The sequence below is a fragment of the Aspergillus stella-maris genome (genome assembly GCF_047715825.1).
Source record: "Aspergillus stella-maris strain CBS 113639 unplaced genomic scaffold BDV14scaffold_19, whole genome shotgun sequence".
Classification (NCBI taxonomy): Eukaryota; Fungi; Ascomycota; class Eurotiomycetes; order Eurotiales; family Aspergillaceae; genus Aspergillus; species Aspergillus stella-maris.
The window spans coordinates 622-24,145 of NW_027396813.1; the positions used below are offsets into that span (position 1 = coordinate 622).

A 23,524-nucleotide genomic window follows, 5' to 3' on the forward strand; every position below is an offset into this window, starting at 1 on the left:
CGCTGGCCATCCGCGGATAAACCAAGCACGTAACCTCCATGTGCCTGAGCAGAACAACAAAGAAAGCGAAAATAGTCAAGGCAAGTGGATGCCGCCGCCAGAGGTCATGAAGGACACTGTCTGGCATACTGTATAGCCAGCTAAAAATATGGGGGAAGTTGCCAATGCGCTCAGCAATGGATTGTAATGGGGAATGCATAATGGCATATGTTTATTTCACGCTTTCCAAGCAGGCAAGAGTAGTCTGAGTGACCCAACTGGTGCGGATGATATATACTATCCAACAGGAAGACCAGCTAATCAAGATAGCTAGCTGCCGTCGCGTTGGCTCCTGTTAATAGTGGGAGTGATAGGGTGGGAAGTTCTGGTGCTAATTCCACCATGTTGCTTTGGAAGTCATAAGAATCCAAAGAAGAAACATCCAGCAAAAGAACATTTTTCCAGACATTAAGAATTAAACAAACCCCCATAAACAGCAAAAGACACCCAGATCCGCTGTCATCCTAAAAGCCCAGATACTTGCCAGGGAACAGGTAAAATAAAAACAGCACTAGTGTATATAACCTGCCCGTTACAGCTGGGAATTTGCAGAACAACATATGCAGCCTCTTGCAGGGTGATTTTATAGTATTTCTCCGCCTTGGCGGGGTAGTTAACATCGTGTCTAATCATCCGCTGGAGCTGGGTTGGATTGCGCGTCAGATGTAAGGCCAAAAAGGCAAGCAGAAGGTAAAGAAAGTAGTGGTGTTAAAATTTCCAGCATGATATTTGCATTTGCCATTTGCTCTGGCCAGCTCCCAGTTCTGTGCATGTTATAAATGGTGGAACAACCCCAGATCTGTTGGAATAAATTAAAATGATCTATTGCCTACAGCAGAAAAGGTCTTAGGTGTAGACAATTGCTCAGACAGGGCAGACACTGGACCATCGCGCCTCTTGTAAGCGCGCTTTGGAGGCTTAAAATTATCTTGCAAGCAAGAGATAAACGTCAGCCTATTTTGGGCCGTGGTCTCTGTAGGCGTTGTCAAAGGAGGCAATTTGCTAGTAGAAGGGTTAAACTGTATAGTCACACTGGACAGAATGCCGTAAGCAGTTCTTGCACGAGGGCCTGTCTTGGTCACACTGCGAGGCAGCCCTAAGCCACGAAACCTAGTTATTTTAACTGAACTCACCCTACCAATTTTCACTCAGCTCACCCTTGTCTTACCCGGACGACACCGATGTGATTCAAGGGACTGATTGATTTCCAGCTTTCCACATTGTCCATATTGTACGTGATATATGTCAAGAACGCCACAAGCCCTAAGCGACTCTACAACGCCAAACCCTTTGCCAAAACACCAACAACCCTCTCCCGAAATCTCAACGCCATCCTCGAATCCTCATCCTTAAAGGTCCCCGTCAAACAAGAAATAACAGCCTGCGTATACCCCATCCCCATCTCCCTCGGCAATCCCGACATCGCCAGCGCAATAAGCTCCGCAGCGACCTTCTTGCGCGGCGGCAATTTACCCGTCTTATGTGCTTCGGCAATCTTAGGGCCCATGACTCGGGACATGGTCATCCACAGCCCGATCTCAAGAAGCACCACGCCCAATGCATAGATATCGTGTGTTCGGCCGAATTTCTGCTTTGGTCGGCCTTGTCTGTCTGGATGGCGATAGATATTTGCTTCTGGTTCAAAGTCTGCTGTCATATCTGTGTATTGGGATTCGGTGCGTGCGTAACCCCAGTCGCTTAGGTATGCGTGGATTTGGTGCGTTGGTTTAGGGTTGTTTGAGAGGCGGTGGGTATTAAGTGATGAGGATGATTGGAGTCCATCTGGGGTTGAGAGGAAGAGAAGGATGCCTCGGCTGCAGATGTTCTTGTGCACCCATTTGGAGGCGTGGATGTTGAGCAATGTTACTGCTAAGCACCGCGCCATGCTGAAGCGGTCGTTGAGAGATGGACGTTTGAGGGGGCGTTTTGTCTGGGGGTCTTCGGTGTTGATGAATGCATGCAGAGTGGTGAGACTATGCATTGCTGTGTCCTCGGGTGTTGGCAGGGTGTACAGGAATATATGCCGTTCCTCGTCGGGTTGGTCGATATAGCCTACACACTCCAAGGCATAAATTTCTGGGGGCTGAAGCTCTGAGCCGTCGGCTATTGACTGCTTCTGGCCGTTGAAAGTGCTGTTCTTCAACAACCATGCCAGATTGCGAATTGGTGCTTTTAGTTTGACGATGTCTTCGAAGTCGAGATCGCCTGTTTGCAACTCGTTTTCGTACTCATGATACTCAGCAATGACTGTCACTTTCGATGCGCTATCAGACGGAGTCCATGTCGCCAATTGAAAGCCACCTGCTGAACTTGGCCCTCCTGTCTCAACTATAGTCACTTCACCATCTAAGCTTTGGAACTCATCTGGCGCAACTGCATCAACCAATCTCTGACGTTGAATCACAGGCTCGAACCCCATCGCTCTGGTCTCGCGTCCATGGTCGTCCCCTCTCATTGCTAAAGCGATTGACTCTTGCGAGAAATGCTGCATCATATCACGTAGATTGGCCGACCATCCCGTATACGCCTCGACCAGCTTCTGAAGCTTTTTCTTGTCAAACAGTGACCAATCATATCCCTTCAGTCTCAGTGACAACGCTTTGCTCTTTATGCGCTGAAGGAATGAGTCGCGGTATTCGTCCAGGTCCTTTAATCTTGGTTGACCGTCTGCTTCCGCAGGTTCACTCGTCGCAAGACCGTACTTGACAGCGACCAGTTCGTATTCGGCTAGAGTCTTGCGCATCTGGAGCAGGACCTCGCTCACAGTCTGCGCAATGAAAGGGTCGGCTTTCCCTGGTAGGAGAAGTCCATGGTCTGGATGCACAAAGACACGCTGGAAGACCCGCAGGGTCAGGAGTTGTGTGTTTAGTTTCACGCGCACCTCGTTGCGATCTTCATCATAGGACTTTATGTCTGATATCACACCTTGAATAAAGACGGTGACCTGGTAGGCCTGTGTTATGGCAGTCACTGCTGTGCCGTAAATATCCATGTTTGTGGTGGAACTCTTGCCTTCCTTCAAGGGGGTGAGACGAGGCGGGGTGAGATGACAGGAAGATTGAGACGAGGCTGAAGAGATGAAACTCACCTGCATGTACCTAGGAAAATTCAACAAGCGCCACCAATGATATAGAGAATCGGGATGTCCAAAGCGCTGAGGCTCCAGTCGAGGCATAGTATCATGCAGCCAAGGAGTTAGTAGGCGCCACTTCTTCTCAGACATAAGCATGGTCAGATAACCCCTCCATCTATCGCGACCAGAGAGACGGCTTCTCTTTCAAACTCAGCCACCATGTCCGATGACTTTGTTGATTTGCTTTCCTCCATAAGCGATGGTGATCTGTCTCCCAGCTTGCCAGACTGGGCGGCCGGATCGGCGGATGGGTTGGATAATTTGGATTTCGATCTGGACAGCTTACACCTGTCATCTGTGGACTTTTTAGCATCTGCAGTAACCGCAACTCGAAATGGCAATTCTACTGAACTGAGTTCAGTATCTCAGTTTGCGGCAATCCTCGCTCAGACCGGAATCCATGGCCCATGGTCGCTCAAGTCCTGGTACAACCTCTCTTCGCAGGCGACAAAGATCGGCGAAGGCGGGCAGTTTACTGTATTTAAAGAGAATCCCGGCCACGGACCAAGTATGCATGAAGGTCTAGTCATGAAGCGTGTCAAAGTACCCCTATCCTCTCAAAAGGGTGACCTACAGTTCGCTGCAGGACCAGAATACCGGAAGCAGCTGCGCACGCTAGCACTGGAGGTCCTTGCTCTTTGCAACCCGATGATTCGACAACATAATAATATTGTTCGCCTGGCTGCATGGGGGTACGACTATCCCTATGCTGATATGCCGGTCCCAGTGCTATTTGTGGAAGCGGCACTCATGCCGTTGGCAGACTTCCTTGTAGCTGAGAATAAGTGTTCGGTTGATGTGAAGTACCAGCTCAGCCTGGATATTGCCAACGGGATTGAAGCACTGCATGCTTTGAGGATTGTGCATGGAGATCTGAAACCTGATAATGTCCTGGTATTTAGAACCCAGAGCGACAAGGTGCCTTTCCGCGCAAAGCTGAGCGACTTTGGCGTCTGCATTGATTTAGAGACCTCAGAAGCCGGTTTGACCATGGCTGATTACAACGGCACACCTGGATGGGTAGCTCCTGAAGTGGAAACTAAGAATCTGAGTCGCTTTTGTTCGTTTACACCCGACTTGATGTTCCATTTCGATGCGTACAGCTTTGGCATGACTGTTCTTTCTATGTTTGTGAATGACGGCAAGCCCGTGACATTAGGTGATACCGACGCAGCGGCGAGCGCAGTCTCCGAGATGCTGATAATGCAAGATGATATTCCGTCTGCAATGCGCATGGAACTTCGAAAGGCTCTTCAAAAGCTCCTGACTGAGGATCCGAGAACACGCCCGCTTCCAACACCCCAATTGCTAATAACGGACACTGCGGCTTATGCATCCTGGTAAGCCCTCATTAGTCTCCACCTCTGACAGAGAAAGACTGGACTGACTTTATAGGTTATATCTGTCCCAGGTGCAGAGGAAGAAAGAGCGTCGCACGGGAACTATCGATCCAACCCACAACAGAGGACCGCTTTTCTGGTACCGACTGGCACCATCCGTGCTTGCCGAATTGGAAGCCCAGTACAAGGCATTCAAGGCAGGAGGGACCGAGCTTCCCGGCAGTGTGCTCCTTGGAATGGCACAAGCCATTACTGGCGCCAAACCATCCTACCTCGATCGTCTCGTGTCCTACATAACGGACGCGGCTACGGGAGGCTACTCTCCGGCGTGGGCTATTTATGCTCAAATATTAACCGCCCATGGTGAGCAACCGGAGGTCGGACCAGAGGAGCTGGAGCAGTGGCTATATCAGGCGGTGTCGGAGGGGTATCTCTTCGCCCCTAAGGATTCTCTTTCCCCTCAGCGGCTGGAGCAAGCCCTTGGTTTCTTTCGGAGTAACGGGGGATTTTCCACCGATCCGTTTCTCGAGAAAGCAAATGTTGTCGAGGCTTGTCGAAGTGCTGAGCGAGCGCTTCAGTGGAAGAGCAAGTACGGCCACTATGTTGATCGGAGAGGGAATACTCTTTTACATGCAGCTGCAGCCCTGGGCGCATCAACCACTGTCATTAAACTGGTTGAGGATGGTGAAATAATGATTGATGTCGAAAACGACAATGGAGAAACTCCGCTGCACAAGGCGTGCCAAGCTGGCCATGCAGATGTAATTGAGCTTTTGCTGGACTTGGGCGCAGATGCGTCTCGCACAACACGTCATACAAGAATTTCTCCTCTCCACTGGCTCTTTATACTCCCAGATAGCTCAATATCCCAAATCGCATCGAAGTTGATCTCAGCAGGTGCCGACGTCAACGCGGTTATCCATCCCACCGTTGGTGAAAACACCGATGGTTTCTGGCACAGGGTCCAAATCACTCATTAGTAAGTGTTCGGGTTTGAGATATTCGGAATGGAAGCTAATCTCATAGTCCCTTCGAGCTTCCTCATGGGACCTCTCTACACTGGGCTGCTTTCTTCCGTAACCTCACGGCAGTGGACGCTCTCATTGATCTCGGGCTCAATGTGGATGCCACATATTACGAAGCCGATAATGCCACAACTCCGCTCGCATTAGCGGCATGGTATGGAGACCTGGAGGTGGCGGAACATCTCATAAAGCGTGGAGCAGACGGGACTCTTACTGATTCCAAGGGTCACAATATGCTGCACATGATGACACTGGACTCGCCCAAATACCATGGGTTTGTTCCGCAAGTCTGGCATTCCTGGATCAGACACGGTAAATGGGACTCGCATTTATCTCTGACAACCAAGCTGGTTCAGTTGCTTGTAGACGCAGGCGCCGACCTCAATGGCAAGTCAAAGATCTACCCCAGACCGACGCCCATTGCTTCCGCTGCAACTCTAGGAGTGTGGAACGGAGCGGTCATATCAGCGCTTATAACTGCTGGGGCAGAGGTCAACGGAGCAACGATATCAGCAGGAGACAGTATACTACACTGCTGGGCATCCATTATTGGTCCCCGTCTGAGCTATCCAGGAGCTGAATACATTCCCGCCCTTCGCCAGATTGTCTCCGCCATGTCTAATATTGATGTCCGCAACGACTTCGGGCAGGAAACACCCCTCCACACCCTTGCAGCCACCTATCATATTGAGGATGAGTTTGAGGAAGCTTGTGAGATTCTCCTTGCTCATGATCCACCGGCCGCTATCAACGCGCAAACACGCCGCGGTGCCACCCCTCTCTCTATCGCCCTCACAAGTGACGATCCGACAAGACGCGGCCTTTTTCTTCTGAAAAAGGGTTCCTCGCCACTTCTACTCGATGACCAGGGGCGAGACGTTTTTTACAACGTAGTCAACAATACAATGCTCCCCGATCAAGAGACATACGATCTCGTCATAACCATCCTAGAGCGCATCAAAACCAAGAATATGGATATTCCCCACGAGAAGGACAGCATCCACACAACATATCAAAACTTCTTCCTCTCCAACCCAGGCGCAATCCAAACCCTGATCGCATCAATAGCCCGCGGAAAACTCCAAACTACGATATTCCTCCTTTCACTCGGCCTCAACACCCGCATCAACGACACGAACCCGGATAAAGCAAGGCCGTATACACCACTTGACCAAACCCTCCATTCAGCTGAACTCGGTCGACGAGAACACATAGAGAAGCTGTCTTTGTATAAGCCTGGCCCTGGGCGACGCGCGGCTATCGAAGCGAACCTTGTTTATGAAGACTCGCAGGGTCCGCCGGCTCGGGCGGCAGAAGCGTATCATGATTTCCCGCAGATCATACGGTATCTCAGAGAAAACGGAGCGAAGAGGCAATGCGAGGTGGAGTTAGATGGCTCAGGTCATACAGTCTTTGACGAAACCGCGAATATGCCCCCTGATCTATACGGTACCTACGTGGAACAACCTGGATTCTGGGACTGGACTGCGATATACACATATGGATTCACGCCTAGCACTCAACCGAACCTTGATAAGTGGCAGATACTATACGACTTGGCGAGATACCCAAGCGGTTGGCTTGAAGAGCAGGTTGATGAATTGGGAACCATGTACGAAATGGGTGACTGGAGGCCCGACGTGAGGCTTTTTGAAGAAGCAGAACAGGGATTTGTCAGGGCGGTCGTGCGCAAGATCGGAGGAATCGCCAATACGAAAGATCATGACGATGGTGGGGATGATAATAACCCCGAGCCAGGAGGAGTGAAAGTACGCTTGTTTGCTATTGATCCCGACCTTGGGCATGTCGAGGTTGTGGTTATGGAAGGGAGAATCATCGAGAAGAAGAGAGTGGCAATCGAAACATCAATAGGCATCTGAGACATAGGACCTCCAGGAAAATTACAAGCTATGTTATACTATTTACGATTCAGGGACCAATGCAGAGCAAGCAAGCGAGGTCCATAGAGTATCCCCGACGTATGTCGGAGCTTCATGCCTGCCAAGGGGTGGCTGGTGCTGTAGATATGCACGAGGCACATGACCAGAGTACTAAATCAAACATTTGTCCAGGGAGAACCAATAGCCCATTACCATGCGTGAATGAGAACTCACAACAAAGGGCAGTACCATGGTTGTCGTTGTCCCCTTCAACTCATTATACCGCTCGTCTCCAAAGCATAACAATGAATTCCAGGTTCTTTGTCTGATGTGCACTTGAAATCCTTCTAATGGATCATTCCATCTTGGTTTGTTCGCGTCTAATACATCTACCACCATCCAAGAAAGCCAATCTCTTCTAGCTCGTCTTCGTTTCTTCCTCGAATAATCAGTACCTACGAAACGAACCCTACAACCACCCAACCTTGACCATCGCAACCAACACCATGCCCCAACCCACCGACTGGCGCCAAAAAGCCACAATAATATACATCCTCGGCCCCCCCGGCACAGGCAAAGCAACGCAATCAACCCTCCTCTCAACCCGCCACACCTCCGTCGCACACATACCCCTGCACGCCCTCCTCGAAACCTCATTTGCAAACCAATCCCAGAACAGGAGTGAAAGCAAATACCACGCCAACATAGAGAAATCCGTCCGCGAGGGCAAAACGAGTAGTAAGGCATTTTGTGTGGATTTACTCCGGTATGCACTTGTGCAGGGTGTTTATAAGGAGGGAAAGAAGGTTTTTATAATCGAGGGGTTTCCTTTGATGCTTGATGAGGCGGAGTTGTTTGAAGCCAAGATTTGTAAACCGGCATTGGTTCTTAATCTTACTTGTCCGGAGAGTGATTCTGTGCCAAGATTGGTGAGCAGGGGGGTTAAGGAGGGGATGAGGTATGATTCCACTGCTAGTATTCTTGACAGACTGAAGAAGTTTGAGAGGGATATGAAGCCTGTTGTGGAGTTTTATCGTGAGAGGGGTATTGTTAGGGATATTGATGCTAGTAAGGGTGCTGAGGAGGTTTATTGGGAGGTTAGGGCTGTGCTTGCTGAGGAGGGGGTTGTTATTTTCAAGACCTAGAGCTTGGGTATGCGATTGGCCCGAGAGGACTATTCAATCTTACAGAGATTTAACGTGGCGTAGCAATTCCCATAATAAATATATTGCGCTAGTATTGGTTCATAGCAATGGTAGTAGTATAACAGGACGTCCCCTGTCGCGGCTAACAACATTAAGGTTACCGTCCCCTGACCCGACTCGCCATTCCAACCTTGAATCAACACCTAGTAAACCCCTACTCAACAATATCCGTCGAACAACTAACCCCCTCCCACTCCTTAATCTTGTTCAGTGTAGCCTCACACTTAGCCCTAATCCCCTCCACAGCATCAATCCCCAACACCAACTCCCCCAGCCACTCCCTCCCCTTCGCCTCCCCCTCACCCTTCACAACATCGATAATCCCCGCTACACCCTTAGCCACATCACCGCGTTGCTTGGAGTGCACATTGCGAAAAACATCGAATATTTCCCGTTTGGAATCGGTGTAGGCGGGTATACCACTCTCAGCATAATTGCTATTCTGTGGGCTCAGAAGATCAGTGCGGAATTGGCCCGGTTCAACGAGGAGGGTTTTAATTCCGAGTGGTGAGATTTCGAGATTTAGTGCTTCGGTTGCGTCTAGCAACACTGTCAGTACCTTAACGATTGATTGGAGAGTAGGGTGGGGAATCATGGCATACACCGCAACGCAGCCTTCGAAGCCGAATAAGCCCCGAGACCAGGGGTCGTCTCCCACGCAGCCATAGAGCCAATGTTTACAATAACCCCGGACCCTCTTGCGCGGAAGTGGGGCAGGAACGAGCGGGTTAGATTCACGGGGCCAAAGAGGTTTGTTGCGAATTGGGTTGGGTAGTCATCCTCACTTGACGGTCATCAGCATAGATTTATCGGGGTTAGAGGGAAGGGCAAGTACTTCATCTCCTCCAAAAACCCGAACTGCGTGAATCCCGCATTGTTCACTAAGACATCGACTCCCCCAAAGATCTCAATCGCCTCCTTCGCCTTATCATTGAGTTCATCCTGCGAAGACGTAACATCTAATTCAAGCACCGCAACATTGGAATTGAGATTCTTTAGATCAGCGATTTTGGAAATGGTTCGCGCTGTAGCGATGACTTTTTCGCCTCGCGCGAGGAGTTGGGAGACGAATTCACGGCCGAAGCCGGATGTTGTTCCTGTTATTAGCCAGATTGGCATTTTGTCTGAAGGTTGTTCTTAGGACAGGTTGCGAAGGTTATGGTTGCAAAAAGGGAATAGGGTTGAGTTGATTGTCATGATATACCTAAATATGGGAGGTTGTGAGGATGATATTTATATTCTCATTCTGCCACCATATTTACACCAGACTCACAATAGTAGTTGTAGTTGTAAAAAGTCCGAACATCTTCGGAGCTGATAGTTGTATACTGATAACACGGCCAGGATCCAGAAGTGTATTATTCTCCGCAGAAACGCAGCACGAATGAAAGGAGGCGATTGAACTGAAAGTCCGAAGGATTTCGGGGTTTCTGTTAGGGTGTGACGTCGACGCTTGGTGGCTGCATAAGTGCATAACTGAAACATAAATTAGTAAGCTGTATAACGAAGATGCATAGTGCTTTGATGGGTTTACCCCATTCTTTTTCTTTACAAGAAGTTGCGCGAAAGGTTTAGTTTTACTGATTGAAGGCAAAATAAACTAGTAATGTCAAACATATATTGGGAATCAAGTAATCATGGTATAATCTATATACAAGAAGGTCATAACAAAGTCATAATCATCAACGGTCTATACATCTGAAAGATGTCGCAAACTTTTTAGGACTGTAATTTAGCCCTGGTAGTCGATAGTGACATCAAGGATGATCTGGCGGTCACCAGAGATGTTACCGCCAATACCACCGACATCAGTCTCAGCAGCAGTGTAGGCATTGTCAACAGAGGCAGCACCGGGGGTAATGCTAGAGCAAGTACCACTGGCCTCCTCGCAGATGCGCATACCCTGGACATCCTTGTTGGCGTTCTGGGCAGTAATAGCAGAGACATCGAAGCCAGACCAGCCGCCGTTGCCGGAGCTGCTAAAGTCAAATTCACCCCAGGTAGAGGCGTAGCCGCCGGAGATGTCAAGGGGCATGGCGCCGGAGGGGGCAGCGGCGAAACCGCCATTGGTGTCGTCGTCGAAGGCAACGTACTTGGTCTCGCCGGCGTCGACAGATACTTTCAGCGCGGTGAAGCCGAACCAGCCGTCCATGAGGCCGTTGGGGCCGTACTTGTTGAAGAAGATGACGTCCCAGGCTTCCGTGTTCTGTCCGGAAATCTTGGCGACGTGTTGGTAATTCTGGGCGTCGGACTCGGAGACCTCGATGATGTTGCTGCCCCAGGGAGAGCCGACGTTGCCTTGGTAGGTGTTGCCGGAGCCGGAGTTGGCGGTGCGAGCGCCGAAGCCAGAGGTAGAGTAGGAGCTGGCGCTGGAGGTGGAAGAAGGAGTGGAGGTGGTGGTAGCTGAAGCTGAAGCTTGACGACGCTCGTGGCCCTCAGGGCGGGCGAGTGTGGAGGTGGCAAGGGCTGCCAGCAGCATAAGAGTCTTGGAGAATTGCATTGTGAGAGAGTGTGGTCGCGTCAAGCGAAAGGTAAAAGTCAAGTCTGAAAAGAAGTAGAGTTACACAAGATAACAAAAAGAATGATAGTCAAAGGAATGTCTGTTGCAAGCAACTGTTTGATGGATGAGATGCAAATGCAGGGGAGGTTGACCTCTTCTTATAGCTTTGAGAGCAGCAGAGCACTCCCCACAGCTGCCACCACATCTCCCTTTCGGCCCGCCATTATGGCGATTTAGACGACCGTGTTCCAGACTGCCGTGGGACAAAGCGTGCGTAAGTCAGGTTTGTGGTTAACCGGTTGTGAATGCAAAGGCGAGGAACCAGGAACCGTCAGCGAAGAGCGTCAGGTACCACAGTGATTGGCAGGAACACCGTCAAAGTATTGCCATTGGCCACATTGATCTTGGCTAGAGGTCCACAAACAGTGTCGTATGTACTGCCATTGGTCTGAAATGCAGTACCTGAATAAGGAACTTGAACAATAGTAGTTGGTTGGACCCGCCTCGGGTGAGAATCGGACCCCCATTATTAGGCTCGATTGCGAGTGCCGAGATCTGGAAAGGGTAACACCAGCCAGGAAATGCGTACCCATTGACAATGTATTGGGCGTGTTCCAAATCTGTCGTTGCATTGCCACATCAGCACTTTGCTATTCTAAAAGACGGTGAAAGAGCTGAAAGAAAGACAGCAGCAGCAGCAGTAAAATTCAGATGTGTCGAGTAGAGCCGGAAGAAGAAACTGCCAAATTCTGAAAGTCTGGACTCTTGATTAGGGCCTATTTTTGAGAAGCCTCCAAGACTGCACTCCAAGAGATGCCTAGCTAGGAATGGATGTGCGTGTCCAGAGTCGAGGCGCAGTGGGTACTATTCTTGCCTCCACTCACACTGGTTCTTGGTCCATCCCAGCCAAAGGTGACGTACGCCGCGGAAAAAGAAAGGTTGCCTGTTTGACTGCATATCTTGCATACTATTGGACGTTATATTGGGAGTATCCTTGTCATTATGGGCGCATTGTCAATGGATATGTCGCATAAAGAGGCAGCGAAGATGAAACGAGGCTGCTTGTGGTGTTAGAAAGAGAACAAAGTTCAGACTTTGACCGCGGGTCGCCAAGTCTGGACCAGGAGCAGAACCAGTTTTTGACTATATTTCAGCCAATGCAATTGCTTTCCACACAGTAAATGTCAATAGTTGTGGTGTGGGTTTATTCTAGTACCATGGAACAGTTGAGCAAAAAAAGGAAGTCGGCCGTTGAGCAAGCAAGAATGGCGCCAAGTCGCGTTTTTTGTCCCACTTTCGCACAACATCTGCTTGAAGTTGCATCGGCTGTAAGCTAGATCTTGACAGCTTCGACGATACTGGATCACGATAAAAATCTTCGGGTACAACGATATCCCCACTGCCTGGTATGTGCGGACTCCATTTGCTCCAGAGGGTATGTGCGCTGGCCGAACCCTGTTGACGCGCCAGTCCCACTGTGCTGTCGTCTAGCATCCCATCGGGGGACTGCCTGTGGTTCGTACCCCAGGCTACTGTCGCACGAGAGCTGCCAAGTGGTCGGTATTCGGCAGCGTAAGGCGATATTTGGTGGCAGCTAGCCGCGTCCTAGGGTTCTGATGCCCGTCGCCTCATTGAGCACCGAGGCTATTTTCTGGCATCTTCTGATACCTGCGTTCGGCTGATAATCGGATACCGACGAATGGCATGCGAGAAGTCGACAAGAACGCCTCCACGCAACAACCCTCGTGCTCGACCCGCCGGGTAGCTCTCCACGCAAGAACCAAAGGCATCAGCAACATGGCCATGGAATTAATGAAAACTCGGAGGCAAGTAGCTTTCTGGCGGACCGGCGGCTCTCCACTTCCATCCACTCATGCTCGGAAAGTCTAGACCTGGGAAGGTTGAGCCATGGTCTAGACACAAAGTAGACTTTGAGGGTGTCGCAAGTGGTGGCTGCGACCCGAAGGATTCTGAAGAACCTAAGCTTGGCGCACCGAAGTAAAGAGGTGGCTGATGGCGACGAGCACATGTTGCATACTGATGCGCCACAAATTCTGAGATCAGTCTGACCTGGTTTCTAGGTCAAGTCTGAATGCCTAAGGGTTCAATGCGAGGGGCGGCACATAGAAAAACAGACCGTTCAATGAAGATTCCTCCCCAAACGCTTAGAGGCAAACGAAAGACGTTGACGCGGTGTCTGCTACGACTGTGGGTTGATGCCATCGGGGGGCGACGCGGACATCGAGGACTCGACCATCATACTGAGTAATCCAGCAACGCAACCTAATTCCGCTCGGCGTTGAGTTTCTGGTTCCTGACAACCCCAATGCATCTTGGTTGGCTCTCTCGTCGTCCTCCGTTGAACAGTTGATGTGAAGCGTTCAGCCTTCCTTCCCCGTCCGATGACCGACTTTCAGTAGACCTCGTCGCATACCCAGACAACAATGTCGGCAATTCATCGCAATTTCAATTGGTCTAGTAACGGAATGTCCGGACCGCGATTCAAAGGAAATTCGGAATTGTGAGTCTGGTAGCAAGGTCATCGAGGTTGTCGTAGTCAGTGGGAAGCGAAGGTCGTAGCATAGATGGTCTGTAGGTATTAGCTTTCAGAATCAACCCCCATCATAATGTCAATTGTCTAGAATGTCTAGGCAGGGTAGACGTACGTTGAAGACAGCTAGAGGTGGTAGAGGTAAAGGTGTTGTTGTCTTCCAGGAAGTCAAAGGAAAGCGCGGGAACGTGACTTTGAGAATGACGCGACCCGCAACCGACGCTCCGTTGTCAACACTCAACATGGACTCACTACAGCCTCAATCCCAACAACTGGGTCGTAAAAAGCGCTCTAGGACTGGTGAGCACTTATTTTTCTACCACAAGAACTATCTCACTGGTTTTTTTCAGGGTGCAAAACTTGCCGTGCGCGAAAGGTAAGCCACTGAAGCAAACGCGTCGAGTAGACTCATTGACCAGATCTCGCAGGTAAAATGTGACGAGCGTCCCAATGGCTGCCTCAACTGTGAAAGGCTCCAGCTGGAGTGTTCTGATTACGGCCGTTCAACTGGTCAGCCTTCCGGTTCTCCGCGGAGACCGCCGCGGACATACCGCTCCTGCGTCGACTGTCGATCACGAAGGGTCAAGTGCTCGGGTGAACAACCTACTTGCTCTAGATGTCGGGAGAAGAATGTCCAATGTCAGTACGGGGATAATGTTGAGCCTGCATGGCCGCAGCGTCTGGCAAACAATGCTCCGGCCGAGGAACCAAGTCCGGCGCCCCAAGAGGAACCTCAGGAAGATCCCGAGGCGGCACCATCGTCGTTGACATGGTAAATGCCAGATCCTCTATGGCTGAATATAGCTAACAGTCATTTAGGCTCATGTCTCCTGATCTTCCCGACAAAGCGAAAGTGGCAGTGTTGGTGGAAAACTACTTCTCTCACATTCACCCTATTCGATGTTTCGCATTTCTACACCCACCCTCGTTCCTGCAAAGGGTAGACGAAGAGCTTTCTGAAAACAAGCCAACCGCACTAATCTATGTCGTCTGTGCCTTGGGTGCCCAGTTAGTAGCTCCTTTTTTGTAGCCTCTCCGGTCTTTCTAACTTGACCAGGTTTTACGCATTGAATTATGATACCACAAGCCAAAAGCTATCGCCAAAGTTTATACTGCAAGCAGGGTTTCAATGGGGAGAGATAGCGTATACCATTGTCTTGGGAGATTTAGACAAGATTTCCGTCGACAACCTCATGGCTTCTCAATTGCTATACGACTACGCACTGCGAGTGGGTAACTTTGCTCAGGCATTTATGCTCGGGGGTATCACTGCGCGGATGGCTCAAGCGTTACAGATCAATCTCGAATATTCAACAGATGTACTTTGCGAGGAACTTGGCCTTTCCGCCTCTGTCCGAGAAGCCCGTCGCCGGCTCATGTGGAGTTGCTTCGTCACCGATGCCCTTCTCGGTAGTGGTGTTGATCAACTTATGTTGATCGAAGAAAGAGATATCAAAATCCAGCTTCCATGTAACGAGAGAAGCTTTCTCCAAGCAGATCCATGCATTACGCGTACCCTGGATGGCCCTGTCCTAGGTTTTGTTAGACCAGAGTCGATACCAGTCAATCCAGATGAGAACCTCGGCATCATGGCCTACTTTATCCAGCATATTCGAATTCGGAAACAAGTTCTTCGCTACATCAAGCACCTCGATAAAGCTATCTCACCTTGGGTTCCAAACTCGGAATTCGCGGTTCTGGACAAAGCTTGCTGGGACTGGTACGACTCGCTCCCGGAAAATCTCCAGTTCACCACACCCACGATTTACATGCACAAAGCGTCCTCCCAACTAGGAGCACTGGTGCTTCTCCACTGCTCGCACTATCAGACGCTGTGCGACCTATACCGCTTAGGCGCGCCGGCTGTGTTCAAGCTGCGCTCCGCTATTGAGTTCCCTCCAGAGCAGAAAGACTTCCTTCAGAAGATGCGATCTGACTTGTACGAGGCGGCAAAGGCCCTGGCGAGGATCATCGGCGAAGCGGAGCGACACGGACCGCATAATCTATCGGACACCTGGCTGCCAACTATCACCTATGACAGCTCACGCATAATGATGTACTATCTGACTCAACTTATTGACCCCCACGAGCAAAGTAGTAAGGACCTGGTCGTGGAAACCATTCCTTATCTGCAGAGCAATATCCGTGCGCTAAAAGCAATGGAGCCGTTGAATGCGGTTTCTGAGCGACTAGTATGTAAAGCAAATGCTAGTCGAGTTACAGCTAACCGTCTACAGTGCCATCTCGCAGAAGCCATGCTGAGGCTTCTAGGATCCGCGGCCGAGATAAGCAGCACCCGCAGGAACATTGTCCCCGACGATCCGTATCCTCCAGACGCCGAGGAGGGAAGGCAAAGTCCACCAGGCGTACCGGCTCAGAGCGCTCCTGATTACGTTTTGAATCCTCTCACTATCTACCGCATGGCGCGCAGAACTATACCCGAGCGACATGCACCGGAGCGTATTGCCTCTGGGACAAGTGCAGCTCCGTTTGACATATCGCCACCACCAACATTGACAGGAGCCGATGAGTTGATGTTGTTCACATCGGACTTAGGCTGGACCTGGCAGCCCGCAGAGACGGCCATGGACTCTGGCCTTGAACATACGGGATTGCACCCTTGGGTAGGTGGAACCCACCTGCAAAGTGACGGACAGAATCAGTTATCTTGGAGGAATCAATTTCCATTCAACTCGTGATCTGGTATATACATGAACATCGCTTATTCTGCATCAATGGGACATTTTGGTGGCTGATCTCCGGTTTGAATTCCACCTCTCTTCTTGTTATTTGCATCAGCAAATGGAATCCTCCATCCGCCTTCGTTCTGTGGCACTGCCAACCACAACCTCATCAAGTGTCTCTGTGGTCTTGGCTTTCCTTCCTCGTCAACCGAGCCTGGGGGGTAGTCGGTGTATGCAGTGCGCGCATGGAAGACGTGCGGGTTATGCAAGAACTGAATGTCGCCCGGCTCGAGAATCATGTGAAGCGACAGCTCCTTACAAGTTTCCTCCAAGACTTCCATGGCATACAACTGCGCATCCGTGAGCGGAGGAATCTTCGCATCAGGTCCAGAGTTGAAGCGCGCCAGCGATGTCGCGTTGTTTGGATCGAATTTGCCGTAGACTCGTGCGTTGTCGCCTGTTTCGAGCCACAGCACTTGTCCTCGGTACCACGGTTCCTGTCCTTCAGATACCTCGCCTTTGCGGTCGAAGTACCAGATTGGCGATGCCAGGGTCTTTACGACGTTGGGGTGCTCACGCTGCAACTTGTTGTAAACGGCTTGAGTCGAGGCGATGTCGGACTCGCCACCTGAGAGTGACTTGGCGATGCACAGGAGACCGACCATGTCCCCGGCGTCGGTGTGGAAGAATTGTCTACAACTTTGTCAGGGATATTCGCAATCAGAATGTTGACGTGACTCACCTAGCGTTCGTCCGATAGATACGGACCTTGAAAGTCTGGGTCGGGTCCTCACCAAGATCCTTGACATGCCCAAGGACATGGCCACGTCCGTTTTGGCTGACAAAGTACCCAAGATACGTCCCAAGACCCATATAAGCAACAGCAGACTTGTGGAGTCCCCATTCTCGAACGGGAAGGTTCCTGAAGCGGAAGAACCCCTTTCCATTAAGGAGGTCCTCTCGCAGCTCGTTCATTCTCTTCTCCAACTTGGGAAGCGGGAACCTCGCCTTTGTGATACCAGTCAAGGGTGTGCCCGCCTCAATAAACGAATCCGCAGCAGCACCAATCTCTGCGTTCTCCTCATCCGTAAAGGAGTGCGTCCACTTCTCAGGAGCATCACGGTAGTCAGCTGCATCCCAGACTGTAGGGCCGGTCATCTGCTTGGGGAAGTCCTCGTATGGTCGGAGCAGCGACCAGTCAGGCTCATGCTGTCCCGAGGTCTTGAGACCGTCGGGGAAGAGGTGAATAGGGACTGTCTCTGTGGCTGTAACTGTAGAAGACATTTTGCTTTGGTTTATTTTGAAATTCGAGTTGGAGAGATTGCGACCTGGTGTGAGGGGTGATTTATACCACTCCGTCATCGTCTCGGCTGCGTCGGCGGCTATCAATTGATCGCTGCAAGAGCTGAGTGGTTGTGGAGACCAGTTATCTTGCCAATTTTCCAAGCGATGGCCCGACCGGAGTACACACCAGGAATGACAACCTTGGTCATAATAACCGCAGAGCAAAAACCAATGACCTCCACAGAGGAATAACATAAATGATGCTCGGGCTGATCTCAACGCTTTCCTGATTAGCTCTACATTCACTCGAGCGCTCGGCCAGTCAACAAGCTATGTTGTACAGCAAAATACCTCGCGCCGTCGGCTACACCCATCACGCCATTCAGACTAAGATATAGCAATCGGCGCGACACAATTCGTGCTTCAGGGGAACGATGCAGATTCCGCAGACTCCGCACGTTTGTCAATTGTATATTACTTAATTCCAACGAGAACGAAAATCATTCAGGCATACTGGTGCCGCGCGATCGGTGATAAGACTTTTAACCTAGTTTGCTGGGGGCCGGGGGTAGTTGGGCAGCTTGTTACCCGCAAATATATGTTTCTGGTCTCGTACCACCGAAAGCTTGAACACCGCCTCAAACCATAACTATTCTTCGCCCGCATGATATTGTTTCAAACGAATACGACCGCAGTCTATAATACCTTCTTGAACATTCCATCAATCATGAAGCACCATCCTCTTCCAGTACCTCACGCGGCACCCACTTTCTTAACCACCGCACAAAACCCTCCAACTCCCTCTCCCACTGCGGATATCCCCGATTCACCTGCACCTGCGGCAATAGCACCATCGCAAGCAACATCATCTGCCTACTCAAAGCACTCCTCAACGACCCCGGTAAAGCAGCATATATTCCCTCCGCCCAGCGATATATCAGAAATCCGCCCCCACCATGACTCGATATATTTCGTTCGCGCGCGAGTTCTGCATACACGGGTCGCATGAGGACGTCGAAGGTAACATAGTGGATGAATAGAGCGCGGGAAATGTGGTTTCCGGGCGCGATGAAAGTGAGGAACTCAATATTCTCCATTATCGCCCAGGAATCGTATATAGCAACCAGTTGGGCGAATGCGTGCCGTTGGGAAAGGAGGAGGGACTCGTATGCTGAGTGGAGGAGGGCGTAGAAGGTGAAAAGGGCAGGACTCTGAAGGAACGGTTGCAACTTCTCCAGCTCCTGAAGACAAGTACTTATCATTCCGGCATCATGCATCGCCTCTAGGTTTGGCGGCAACCATTCCATAATCATATCATTCATTTCCTCTCGGGACTGGAGATTAAAGATCCGACTCTTTCTTTGCTTCGCGAAGTACCACCCGGTAACGAGCCCGCACCCGCGCACCATGACCGCGAAATCGACCACGCCGTCGCTCATCTGGTGTGCTTGGAAGGTAAGTGTGTAGCATGTGGCCAGGGCGCCGTCCATTTCGGACACCGTGCACTCGTTGCCTTTGGCCAGGACGGTGCTGAGGGATTTGATGGCTTTACCGCGGTATGCTATTGCGGCGGGGGCGAATTGATTCGCGCGAGGAGCAATCAGAGTGCAGTGGGAAGCGCCGAGGGAGAGCATTGCATGGAGGAGGTGAGGGCACTGTATTTGTTAGTATGCGCTGAGCAAAGGGTAAGTAGAGGGTAGGAGGTACATCATGAGCAAATGCAGGAACTGTGGATAACCAGTTCTGCTCATCGCCGAATGGTAGATGAGGCCGTGCGTCGACTAGAAAGTGGTGCCAGAATCGCAAGTCATCGCCAGTGAAAGGCGTGACCGATATTTCAGAAGAGAATGCGAGGGTTGCACAGGAGCCTTTGGATGATTTTGACGGTGATTGTCTTTGCATTTGCTCTTGCGTTCGGTCAGGCGTCGGCTCCTCTGCTCGGACCTTGACTGGATAAACACAGTCGAGGTCTTTATGTACGCAGTTTGCGCACGCTGGTCTGGTCTCCTGGCACTGGTCCACTTAGCTCAAGGCTCTGGGTATTGCTGTCGCCGTACCTTAATCCTTCGGGACTTGCAGCTGTAGCATCCCCGACGGGACTTTGTATGTGGTCGTTTGACGCGGTTCGTACGGGGAACGGGAGCCAAAGCTGAGGATGTAGTGCCTACCGGCATTGACGTAGTATCTGTCAGCAGACCTTGACGGGGAAGCGGGCTTGCATAGATCGGAGAAGATACGAGGAAGTCAGAATACATGTCTCGTCCGTATCCCGTCTCCATGTCCATGGTGGCCTTAATCAGCGTCACGACAAGCGAACGAGGTCAAGCTCCTTAACCTGAAGAACGAAATCGAGTGCGTGGGGATCATAAAAATTTGTTCTAGAGATGAGCCGCTTATGATCTGGACCCTAGGCAGCCCTTTTCCGCGAATACGAGCTCAGCCTCGGACGAGCCATTGTGCCACCAATGCCCAGCCGAACGTCACGCCTTGGCCGAAATCACTACCGAAGTGAGTTAGAGAGCAAGGAATGTGCAGAATAAGGATTGCGTTACAGTTGGTAATCGGTCGCGTTGCAGATCTTCGCAAGCTTGATGTTCAGCTCGTTGTTCAGCCGCTGCAACATAGTGCTGGGTCCTGGTTTTTCGCCGCTAAGTTCTGTCAGAATCATTCTCCAGATGCAATTGGACGAGTGGCATTGAATGAAGGCCTGACAAGGGTTTAGAAAGAATTAAAGTGGATATTTAGTGATGAGTGGGAGAGAAGATTGGGGTGATGGAGAGGAAGAGGAAGAGGAGGAAGCCGAAGTCTGGACCACGTGATCGAAAGTACGAAGGCCTCAGATAGACATCGCAAGAGAGCAAATGCATACTGATTTTCGGCCTGCATACTAGATTGAAAGTACTGGGCGAGGGATACGAGGTTGAGGCTCGATAGTTGTAGCACCTCGTTATCACCCAAAACACCGAAAGATTATGCCTCGCATAACTCCCTAGCCGATCACCGTTTAGTAGGCAGTAACCGGGAAAGTTAGTATATTTAGACATTGGGAGCGTTATGATGGATTCGGCATGTTCTATTTATATATTAGATACCCGCCAACGTTCGGTCTATTCGGGTTTATTAACCAGCCCGTTCTCATCGTATTCATAATGCGTTTCCAAATCCTATACAGTCAGACCAGTTCCCCAGAATTGAGAAGGCAAACTCACCCAGTACTTCTTAAATCCGACTCCCTCACACATTTCATCATACCCCAATATCATGGGCGGCGGCGCATCATCAAGCATACTCCTCTTCAACCCATCCAGCGCCTCCCTTATAGCCTTGATCTTCGCCGCAACAAGCGTCCACGGATACGCAACAGCCGCAAAGCCCAAAGAGGCCAATTCCTTCGCAGATAAATTCTCCGTCATCCCGCCTTCAATTATATTCGCCAGCATCGGCATATCCAGTTCCTCAACGCACCGCTGCATCGCATCTCGATCGGGCAATGCTTCAACGAATACCGCGTCCGCGCCTATCCGCTTGAATTCATGTGCACGGGCCATAGCCTCATCCCACCCATGTATGAGCGCGTCGGTCCGCGCAAGAATGAATATGTCGCGTCCTTCGTCGCGCGCGTCGCAGGCTGCTTGGATCCTGGCGTAGGCTTCGCCGCGGGAGACGACTGATTTTCCTTTCGTATGGCCACATCCTGTACAGAGTAAACACAACATATTAACCTCCAATTTACCAACAGCTGAAAAGTAGGTAAGGAATCTCACGCTTCGGCCAAGTCTGATCCTCAATCATAACGCCCGCGGCCCCCGCAGCCGCAAAACTCTCCACTGTCCGTCTAACATTCATCGGACTCCCATACCCCGTATCCCCATCGACCATAACCGGAAGTTTTGTGATGCGCACCGTCTCCTGGATCTTATCGCACATCTCCGCCATGGCGATGTACCCCGTGTCCGGGAGGCCGTGGGAACTGCTCACCGCGAACCCGGAGAGGAAGAGCATGGGGAAGCCCGCCTCCTCGACGAGGCGACTGGAGAGACCATCGTAGCTGCATGGGAACGCGAGGATCTTGGACTTGTCTGCGTGGGCGGATTTCCAGAGCGTGCGAATGTGGGAGGTTTGCGGCGAGGGGATGAATCCGCGGCTGTTGGGGGGTGACGTCATTGGAGGTGCAGAGGGGAAGGTGAAGGGGTATGGGACTGGGTTGGACATTTTCAATTATAAAGGTGTATAAGTGTTCAGATAGAGCAGATGTGAGGAAGAAGCAGCAGCTCTGTCAATTTGTTCAGGAGGTAAACAACACAAACGAGTAAGTTTGGATGAGGTCATCGCCAGGACCAGGAACCTTTCTTCGTTCATTCTTCACTTCCCCGCCGATCGCGACCTGAAGATCCAGTCGATCTTCAACCAACTCCTCCCCAGATTCAGAGCCTTACACCATCACAAATCCCTTCAAATACCGAATTTCGAGTCTATCAACTAGCTACTTCGAGTCCTCGCACCGCGCGTCCGAGAACAACACCGCCATGCCCCAAAAACTCTTCATCCTAATCTACAAAGGCGACCCCCTCGACTACACCGAATACCGCCACACAGCACTCTACTTCCACTTCGCCTCCGGCCAACGAAGCATCCTGCACGTCGTCGGCTGCCCAGGCCTCTTCCGTTTCGCGCACAACGTCGACGTTGACCCTGCCTCTGTTGGAATACTCGCAAAGGTCGTACCCGTTACTGAGATAGCCACGGATATCGGCAAGGACTCGATTGTGGAAACTGTTACGCGCACACCGATACGGAATGGAAGGCTGGACCTCGATTGGAACTGTCAGAATTGGGTGGGGGATTCGTTGAGGAGGTTGGTGGAAAGAGGCTGGATTGAGGATGAGGTCCGTGAGAAGGCAATTGATCGGATGGCGGATGTTTGTCTTGAGGCGGGGGACGATTGATTTTGATACCTGGGATGGATGATACAATGAAATGGCTCTACGACTTCTGGGATTCATGGCGCTCGGATGGGTGGCGGTCTGATTTGGCTCTTCGTGGCGCTCTCCTTGCCGGGTGCATACATTCCATGTGCTGGGCTTCAAGAGACCACGTTTCTATCGCTCTTCAAGCTCCCAACGTGGACTCCAAAGTCGCCGCTGCGGAATGAAGCAAGGGAGCCATCAATAGCTGGTTGGTGGCTATGAGAAACCGACCGAATTCAGCGCCGGCGCAGCAGCATCCAGCGACCTGGAGCTCTTTTACCTGTTTGAGATGACCGAAGTGAAGGTCGAGAATCAAGGAGGATATTATAATTAAATCCTACATAGGACTGAATCCCGGTAGGGGGATATTTAGCATCTTGACAGCCAGCTATAATGAATTCAATGATGATAATGATACCCAGTCTGAACAAGCTCGTAATATACTATAACTTTTTGTCTTGCACTTTATAGTCGCTGAAGCAACAGTCATGGATGTAACAACAAATAGCCTCGAATGTCGGAATTTGATATAAGCCAGCGGCTCGAAAACCCAAAGAGCCACCTTACGTGCCCGATGTGTAGCAGAGTGAACAAAGCGATACCTGCTCGCTCGAGACAGTGATTCAATAATCTGCAAAGCGAATGCTGGGGGTACGCAATATACAACGTCCAGTGTAACTGTTCGCCTGAAGACGGCGCAAAAAAGCAATAACCATTCTCATAGAATGACGTGCTCTCTGCCAGCGCATACACAGGATATTCTCCGTAGGGTCGACACGACTTGATTATTACATCTCTTGATGCAATGATCAATGGATTACGACTCGGAGTTATAGTTTGCGCCAAGCCTCGTAAGATCAGATATAATGCCCAAGGCTATCTTAAGACCCTTGCTTGTTAGATAATTGAAGATCTA

General features: G+C 50.7%; 10 protein-coding genes across 10 annotated transcripts; 4 read left to right on the plus strand and 6 right to left on the minus strand.

The window, feature by feature from the left end:
• Positions 1-756: 756 nt before the first annotated feature.
• On the minus strand, positions 757-3,086 carry BDV14DRAFT_171037 (uncharacterized protein). The gene has a single exon (XM_073768321.1). It carries the CDS (start codon positions 3,029-3,031, stop codon positions 1,313-1,315), a length of 1,719 nt encoding a protein of 572 aa, XP_073629344.1. The 5' UTR covers positions 3,032-3,086; the 3' UTR covers positions 757-1,312.
• Positions 3,087-3,306: 220 nt separating this feature from the next.
• On the plus strand, positions 3,307-7,556 carry BDV14DRAFT_38668 (ankyrin repeat and protein kinase domain-containing protein). The gene is made up of 3 exons (XM_073776665.1): positions 3,307-4,512; positions 4,568-5,491; positions 5,539-7,556. Exons 1-3 carry the CDS (start codon positions 3,332-3,334, stop codon positions 7,415-7,417), a joined length of 3,984 nt encoding a protein of 1,327 aa, XP_073629345.1. The 5' UTR covers positions 3,307-3,331; the 3' UTR covers positions 7,418-7,556.
• Positions 7,557-7,923: 367 nt separating this feature from the next.
• Positions 7,924-8,562, plus strand: BDV14DRAFT_198840 (P-loop containing nucleoside triphosphate hydrolase protein; the record flags this gene model as incomplete). The annotated part of the gene is made up of 1 exon (XM_073773068.1): positions 7,924-8,562. One exon carries the CDS (start codon positions 7,924-7,926, stop codon positions 8,560-8,562), a length of 639 nt encoding a protein of 212 aa, XP_073629346.1.
• Positions 8,563-8,776: 214 nt separating this feature from the next.
• On the minus strand, positions 8,777-9,741 carry BDV14DRAFT_188894 (putative short-chain oxidoreductase; the record flags this gene model as incomplete). The annotated part of the gene is made up of 3 exons (XM_073771127.1): positions 8,777-9,162; positions 9,225-9,406; positions 9,458-9,741. The coding sequence occupies 3 exons, from the start codon at positions 9,739-9,741 to the stop codon at positions 8,777-8,779; spliced, it is 852 nt and encodes a 283-aa protein (XP_073629347.1).
• A 517-nt stretch (positions 9,742-10,258) lies between these two features.
• BDV14DRAFT_207988 (putative allergen) lies at positions 10,259-11,318 on the minus strand. Its single transcript, XM_073775295.1, has one exon. It carries the CDS (start codon positions 11,120-11,122, stop codon positions 10,355-10,357), a length of 768 nt encoding a protein of 255 aa, XP_073629348.1. The 5' UTR covers positions 11,123-11,318; the 3' UTR covers positions 10,259-10,354.
• A 2,009-nt stretch (positions 11,319-13,327) lies between these two features.
• Positions 13,328-16,372, plus strand: BDV14DRAFT_207990 (Zn(II)2Cys6 transcription factor; the record flags this gene model as incomplete). The annotated part of the gene is made up of 6 exons (XM_073775296.1): positions 13,328-13,973; positions 14,024-14,049; positions 14,102-14,445; positions 14,493-14,681; positions 14,731-15,865; positions 15,911-16,372. Exons 1-6 carry the CDS (start codon positions 13,766-13,768, stop codon positions 16,370-16,372), a joined length of 2,364 nt encoding a protein of 787 aa, XP_073629349.1. The 5' UTR covers positions 13,328-13,765.
• Positions 15,885-17,931, minus strand: BDV14DRAFT_171045 (TauD/TfdA family dioxygenase). The gene is made up of 2 exons (XM_073768322.1): positions 17,100-17,931; positions 15,885-17,050 (listed from the first exon to the last, which is right to left on the minus strand). The coding sequence occupies exons 1-2, from the start codon at positions 17,894-17,896 to the stop codon at positions 16,396-16,398; spliced, it is 1,452 nt and encodes a 483-aa protein (XP_073629350.1). The 5' UTR covers positions 17,897-17,931; the 3' UTR covers positions 15,885-16,395.
• Positions 17,932-20,401, minus strand: BDV14DRAFT_171047 (Zn(II)2Cys6 transcription factor). The gene is made up of 3 exons (XM_073768323.1): positions 19,699-20,401; positions 19,349-19,654; positions 17,932-19,296 (listed from the first exon to the last, which is right to left on the minus strand). The coding sequence occupies exons 1-3, from the start codon at positions 19,924-19,926 to the stop codon at positions 18,367-18,369; spliced, it is 1,464 nt and encodes a 487-aa protein (XP_073629351.1). The 5' UTR covers positions 19,927-20,401; the 3' UTR covers positions 17,932-18,366.
• Positions 20,402-20,686: 285 nt separating this feature from the next.
• Positions 20,687-22,020, minus strand: BDV14DRAFT_38751 (isocitrate lyase/PEP mutase family protein). The gene is made up of 3 exons (XM_073776667.1): positions 21,406-22,020; positions 20,851-21,335; positions 20,687-20,805 (listed from the first exon to the last, which is right to left on the minus strand). Exons 1-3 carry the CDS (start codon positions 21,851-21,853, stop codon positions 20,749-20,751), a joined length of 990 nt encoding a protein of 329 aa, XP_073629352.1. The 5' UTR covers positions 21,854-22,020; the 3' UTR covers positions 20,687-20,748.
• A 147-nt stretch (positions 22,021-22,167) lies between these two features.
• Positions 22,168-22,587, plus strand: BDV14DRAFT_198848 (uncharacterized protein; the record flags this gene model as incomplete). The annotated part of the gene is made up of 1 exon (XM_073773069.1): positions 22,168-22,587. One exon carries the CDS (start codon positions 22,168-22,170, stop codon positions 22,585-22,587), a length of 420 nt encoding a protein of 139 aa, XP_073629353.1.
• Positions 22,588-23,524: the final 937 nt, after the last annotated feature.

What these genes read in the sequence shown, in the direction of transcription:
- BDV14DRAFT_171037 (XM_073768321.1), bottom strand. Translation starts at nt 3,031, where the DNA reads ATGGATATTTACGGCACAGCAGTGACTGCCATAACACAGGCCTACCAG.
- BDV14DRAFT_38668 (XM_073776665.1), top strand. Translation starts at nt 3,332, where the DNA reads ATGTCCGATGACTTTGTTGATTTGCTTTCCTCCATAAGCGATGGTGAT. An exon ending in ACTGCGGCTTATGCATCCTG is followed by an intron (nt 4,513 to 4,567) that starts GTAAGCCCTCAT and finishes CTGACTTTATAG; the next exon opens with GTTATATCTGTCCCAGGTGC. An exon ending in AGGGTCCAAATCACTCATTA is followed by an intron (nt 5,492 to 5,538) that starts GTAAGTGTTCGG and finishes CTAATCTCATAG; the next exon opens with TCCCTTCGAGCTTCCTCATG.
- BDV14DRAFT_207988 (XM_073775295.1), bottom strand. Translation starts at nt 11,122, where the DNA reads ATGCAATTCTCCAAGACTCTTATGCTGCTGGCAGCCCTTGCCACCTCC.
- BDV14DRAFT_171045 (XM_073768322.1), bottom strand. Translation starts at nt 17,896, where the DNA reads ATGTTATTCCTCTGTGGAGGTCATTGGTTTTTGCTCTGCGGTTATTAT. An exon ending in ATCTATCGGACGAACGCTAG is followed by an intron (nt 17,051 to 17,099) that starts GTGAGTCACGTC and finishes ACAAAGTTGTAG; the next exon opens with ACAATTCTTCCACACCGACG.
- BDV14DRAFT_171047 (XM_073768323.1), bottom strand. Translation starts at nt 19,926, where the DNA reads ATGGACATGGAGACGGGATACGGACGAGACATGTATTCTGACTTCCTC. An exon ending in GCAAGTCCCGAAGGATTAAG is followed by an intron (nt 19,655 to 19,698) that starts GTACGGCGACAG and finishes TAAGTGGACCAG; the next exon opens with TGCCAGGAGACCAGACCAGC. An exon ending in TTCCTGCATTTGCTCATGAT is followed by an intron (nt 19,297 to 19,348) that starts GTACCTCCTACC and finishes TAACAAATACAG; the next exon opens with TGCCCTCACCTCCTCCATGC.
- BDV14DRAFT_38751 (XM_073776667.1), bottom strand. Translation starts at nt 21,853, where the DNA reads ATGTCCAACCCAGTCCCATACCCCTTCACCTTCCCCTCTGCACCTCCA. An exon ending in GGATCAGACTTGGCCGAAGC is followed by an intron (nt 21,336 to 21,405) that starts GTGAGATTCCTT and finishes TACTCTGTACAG; the next exon opens with GATGTGGCCATACGAAAGGA. An exon ending in TCGGATTTAAGAAGTACTGG is followed by an intron (nt 20,806 to 20,850) that starts GTGAGTTTGCCT and finishes CTGACTGTATAG; the next exon opens with GATTTGGAAACGCATTATGA.